The 5,337-nt window shown below is 44.0% G+C and overlaps 1 protein-coding gene across 1 annotated transcript; it reads right to left on the bottom strand.

The window, feature by feature from the left end:
* Window positions 1-293: 293 nt before the first annotated feature.
* Window positions 294-4,089, bottom strand: LOC119312288. Its single transcript, XM_037588011.1, has 2 exons — window positions 2,518-4,089; window positions 294-715 (listed from the first exon to the last, which is right to left on the bottom strand). The coding sequence occupies exon 1, from the start codon at window positions 3,999-4,001 to the stop codon at window positions 2,820-2,822; it is 1,182 nt and encodes a 393-aa protein (XP_037443908.1). The 5' UTR covers window positions 4,002-4,089; the 3' UTR covers window positions 294-715; window positions 2,518-2,819.
* Between the last annotated feature and the right edge of the window lie 1,248 nt (window positions 4,090-5,337).

The following is a 5,337-nucleotide window of genomic DNA, read 5'->3' on the forward strand; positions in this document are numbered from 1 at the left end:
GTACCTGTCGTGGCCGGCGGGCAGGCGGCGGATGCTGGAGGCAAAGTAGGGAACACGAGGCGGCAGGCAGGCAGCGTATGACGAGAATAAATAATCCTAGATTGAGGTCAAGATGAAGCAAGCTTGGAGATGAGGAAAAGAGACAAGAAGAAACATGGGTAAGACACGAGTGAACGACACGAGTACAACCACATATGGCCACACGAGAGGAAGGGACTGACAGGTGCAGGCAGCAACAACTCGTAACTAATTCAAGAGAGCTTAGAAAAACTTTCAAAAAAAAAACTAACAAATTTTAGGGATATTCAATCACTACATCATGATTAGATTAGATAATCCAGAAACATGCATCGTTTACTCTAATAAATAAATAGGTAGATAAAGGTATTCATCAGTACATCATCTTCATCACATCAATGCAAATTTTTCCCTGTTGGCTTGGTTCTGCCTGTAGTGCACCATCAAAGCATTAACACCAACATCATCTTCCATACTATGCTCAACACCATGTCACCAGATTCCAGGTCTGCCTGTAGTGCACCATCAAAGCATTAACACCAACATCATCTTCCATACTATGCTCAACACCATGTCACCAGATTCCAGGTCTTTTACACGGCACACTTAATCTTACGGTTCTTTGAAGGAAACCTTGCAGACAGCTTATGCTTCTTTGGAAGAAGAGCCCCAACCTTGTCGTTGTCCAATTCCATCCCTTTGAAAATAAAAATTAAAACTCAGATATATACACCATCAAGCAGTATGGGAAGATGAGATGAATTGCAACTTAATAAATGATGTACACAATAATTTTCAAAAAAAAAGGAATATACAAACAAGAGAAGTGGCACTGCAGTGGAGTATATTGATAAAAGAAAACAGCTTTGCGGTCAATATTAATGCACCATATCTCTTCACGGTTAGCTCTGAGCTAACTTGTCATCAAAGCATTGTCTGAAAACAACCACATTAGCCATGATGTGACGCTTGTGGCCTCAATGAGCAGGCACCGCCTTTGTCAATCAGCTGGAAGGACTACAACTGACACGCAGGGGATTGGTGGCAACCGTGCCGCAGACGGGGCCGGCACAGGGGTGCTGTATTCAGGTGGCAAAAAAGGCTGAAGGCAGCAAACCTAAAATACATGGAGTCCCGACAACAGTCCAAACGCAAGGATGTCGGAATTAGGCATGACAAGATGTATAAGGCAGTCGGGAGGCCTGTCGCCAGAATCAAGCCAAAGACAGTAACATGAGAACGCCAGCGAGGCTAATTAATACTACAGGAGTTTTACCTAATGACATTCCCATGCAGGGAGAACGGCTTTTCCTTGGCCGAGTTTCCACTTACACACGGGTATAAAAGGTACTCCCTCTCTAAACTAATATAAGAGCGTTTAGATGACTACTTTAGTAATCTAAACGCTCTTATATTAGTTTACAGAGGGAGTACACATTATCAGAATCAAAAGTGACTGCAACAGGAACAGCCAAAGATGTGACCTGGTTGACCCAAAGTAACCCAACACATACACATTCTAAAACTTTGTTCAACAGAAAAAATATGTGTTAAAAGCATTGCATATTATCATCTAAAGGCACAAGACATTTGCTCCGGCATAGAAAATAGAGGACAGCATAGTTTTATCCTTTAACAGAGCAATCAAAACAGAGAGGTTCCTAGAATTCACTTCAAAATAGCACACCGGAGTAGTAGCAACACAAGGCTGCGTAATGAATCAAGAACTACACGTGTACCGTCCCATAAATAAAGAGCTAAAGATCCAACAAGGAGAGATAGAGGATTCTAGGGTCTCAAGGACAACTTAATGACAGAAGGACCAGAGCTATTATTGATATATACAGTGTAGTGCACCTACACAACTGGAGCGGCTAAAACTCAAAACGGTTGAACAGCCCAACAGAAGATTCATGGTAAGTTGGTAACAATATAGTAAATGGTTCAATTAATTAACATATTACTATATTTTGTCAAGGGGTGATTAGTCAACCACACTAGAGGTCCGTGATGAAGGCAGGAAACTGGAAATTCTGAGACAGGAATAACATCGGGCACACAACCCTGATAAGTAGAGTGGTACGGGTCTAGAAGTCGGCGTGCAAAGAGTTGCTGAGAATCGTTCACCCAACCAGGCAGCATGTGAGTTGCATCATAGGTAAGATAATAAATAAGCAAAAAAGGCCAGTGTTACACTACCATATATCAAACAGAAAGCTAAGCAAAGGCAACCATGTTATGTAATACTGTATTCAACCAAAGTCACAGTTCAATTACCCTCGAGAAATCATACACCAAACCAGGCAGCATATGAGTTGCATCATAGGTAAGATAAATAAGGCAGCATATGGTAAGATAAATAAGCAAAAAAAGGCCAGTGTTACGCTACCATATCCAACAGAAAGCTAGTCAAAGGCAACCATGTTATGTAATATAAGCAAGAACATATGTAAAAGAAAAGAAAATTGAATATTAGGTGAGCTTCTTCTAGCTAGTTACCTGTTGGCTTTTCAAATTGTTTGGAGAAGACAGTTGGAAGTAGGAGCACATTAGAAAACTCGTCTCTGTCCTCCTCACACTCAGCACAGCCCGTATCCACACACTTGGCACAGTAGGACTGTCGGTTGACATATTGAGTACATGACCGCAGATTCGCTTGCTTCATGTCAACCATGATCATCCACCCTTTGCCATAAAATTCCTCTTCCCTTAACAGGCAGCATAGAACATCCGGGTCATGGAAGACTGGGAACTCAGGAAGACGCTTAGGTGCTTTGTAATTAGGTTGCGCCTGGAGGAGGTCAAGGTTGATCACACCATGCTGCTCCCACTTGAACTCTAATAAGTTGTAAGAGTTCAAAAGTCCAAATGGTGATCTTTTTGGGACCCAGATGCTGCTGTGGTTGGCTTCTTCGTCTCCCAGGAACCTGAAGACATGGGCAGTCATCTTCGCTTGTCTCCTCATGGAAGTCATTGTCAATGTGGACAAAGCACATCTTGCCTTGGGTGATGGACACACTTCGGAACCTCCCAGGGAACTGACTTGCGCCCCGTACCTCTTCAGGGTATTCCTCTCCAGGGAAAGGTACGAAGTGGAGCGCCATGGGGGAACCTAGAGTGGAAGAGAAGTCAGATAGCAGGACACCGCTGAAGTAGTCAACCCAGCACAGGAAACGGTCGTTGAAAGCGAGCACATTGTCAGTTGACCAGAGGTTGGGGAGCTGGCCACTGCTCTGGTTCTGCTGCGGTGGGTGCCAACGTATCTGGCCGGGTGTAATGGGGATGGTTTTCCACTCTTTAGTCTGGGAGGAGTTGAAGACGCAGAGTGCACCACCATCCTGGACACTGAGGTCGGCAACGATGTAGCGCTTGTCCGAGAGCCGCAAGATGCCTGTGGTGAATTTACCCATCAGGAACCGCCGACTTATCATCCTCTCCTTGGGGTACAGAGGGAGCTGCTGCACCGAGGGGGAAGGACCGGCGGCCGTGTAGACGAACAGATCTGGCGGGGCGCCGAAGTAGGGAACCCGGGTCGGGACGTCGATGTCGAAGAGGACGAGGTCTTTGTCGGTTGCCCGGACGAAGGAACAGGCGGCGTCGGATCCTTCTCCCACCGACGGCCAGTGGAGGTTGAGGTAGGAGACCCCACCCGGAGCCGCGAGGGTGAAGGACACGTACAAGGAAAGGCCGCGGTCAATGCGGAGTCGAGCGGCGGTCTTGTTCTTGCTGACAACCAGACGAGCAGCGTCTAGGTCCTTGTGGCAGCGGGTGCGGCCCATGCGATCCAGCATCGCCCAGTCGGGGAAGACGGCGGCCTCCTCCATCGCCCAATCGGTGAAGACGTCGGTCTCCTCCTCCTCCTCCTCCTCCTCCTCCGCCATCTCGCAATCGGGGAATGCGTCGGTCTCCTCCTCCTCCGTCGCCCAATCGGGGAAGACGTCGGTCTCCTCCTCACCCGAGCTTGACGCGGCTTCGATGGGCATGGCGATCGGGATCGGGAATAAAGCCGCCGCCGCCGCCGCCTCCCTAACCCAAACCCTAGGTTTTCGCTTTGCTTGGGGAACTGGTGGACGGGGAAGAGGGGAGAAGGGCCACAGACTATGTTATACTAGTAGCAGGCCATCTCGTTGGGCCAGGAAGCAGGAACTAAAGAATGCGGCGACAAACTAGCAGGGCCAGCTCATTGGGCCAGGATACTAGTCGCACGAGCGAACGAAAAGGCCGGCGGTACGTTTTCTCGGGTTTGAGATTTTTATTATTTATTATTATTAAAAGCAAAAACGCACGTGCATATGCGTTGCAACGGGAGAAAAAATATCACATTCTTCAATGGCCATGATCACATTTTGCTGCATCACCTTCTTCCCAAAATATAAGATGTGCTTTGAATTTTCTGGTCTTCATCGTACAACTTTGAATATATGATTTTTAGTTATTGTATGTCCACTAGATTAGTATAAATATGCCTAAGTTAACAAGTTATACATATTTAATCCGTACATTTTTATATGTATTAACAGTCAAAGTTATGCATCAAAGACCGTGCAAACTCAAGTGTGCCTTATATTTTAGGAAGCAAACATGCCCGTGCATTACAACGGGAGAAAATTATATCACACGTCCCTAACCTAGTAAACATGGCTAGTTAGTTAAAAAATATTCAATCAGATACTAATTTGTTAATTCATATAAAAATTAGCAGCTTAATTCTTAATTCATTTGAAGAATAGTGCTCAAATTTTAGCAAGTTCAAAACTATCCAATCAGATACTAATTCATTAATCCCTCTAAAAAAATTGCAGGTTAATTATTAATTCATTTGAATGATAATGCTCATATTTTAGCCAGTTCAAAAAATTTCAATCTGATACTAATTGGTCAATTCCTCTGAAAAAATTGCAGGATAATTCTTAATTTATTTGAATTATAATCCTCACATTTTATCTGTTTCAAAATTATTCAACATATACTATTTGGTTAATTCTTCCAAAAAAACTAGCATGTTAATTCTTAATGCATTTGACTAATAGTGCTCACATTTTAGGAAATTATTCAATAAGATACTAATTGGTTAATTCCTCTAAAAATTAGTAGATTAATTCTTTATTCATCGCAATTGATTAGGAAAACGCAACAAAACTCAAGCACGAATATCATATTTTCAAAGATGTAACAGAAAAGGTCAAAATTCACCTACTACGTTCATATTAGTACGGAAAGATGTAACATTTTTGTATCCATTGATAAGAAATACTTAAACCAAAGGAAAAAGGGAGACATGGATTCATCCTCAAATAAGACTCGCAGGAGCCCCCCCCC

This window comes from Triticum dicoccoides, chromosome 5B (assembly GCF_002162155.2).
Source record: "Triticum dicoccoides isolate Atlit2015 ecotype Zavitan chromosome 5B, WEW_v2.0, whole genome shotgun sequence".
NCBI classification, from domain to species: domain Eukaryota; kingdom Viridiplantae; phylum Streptophyta; class Magnoliopsida; order Poales; family Poaceae; genus Triticum; species Triticum dicoccoides.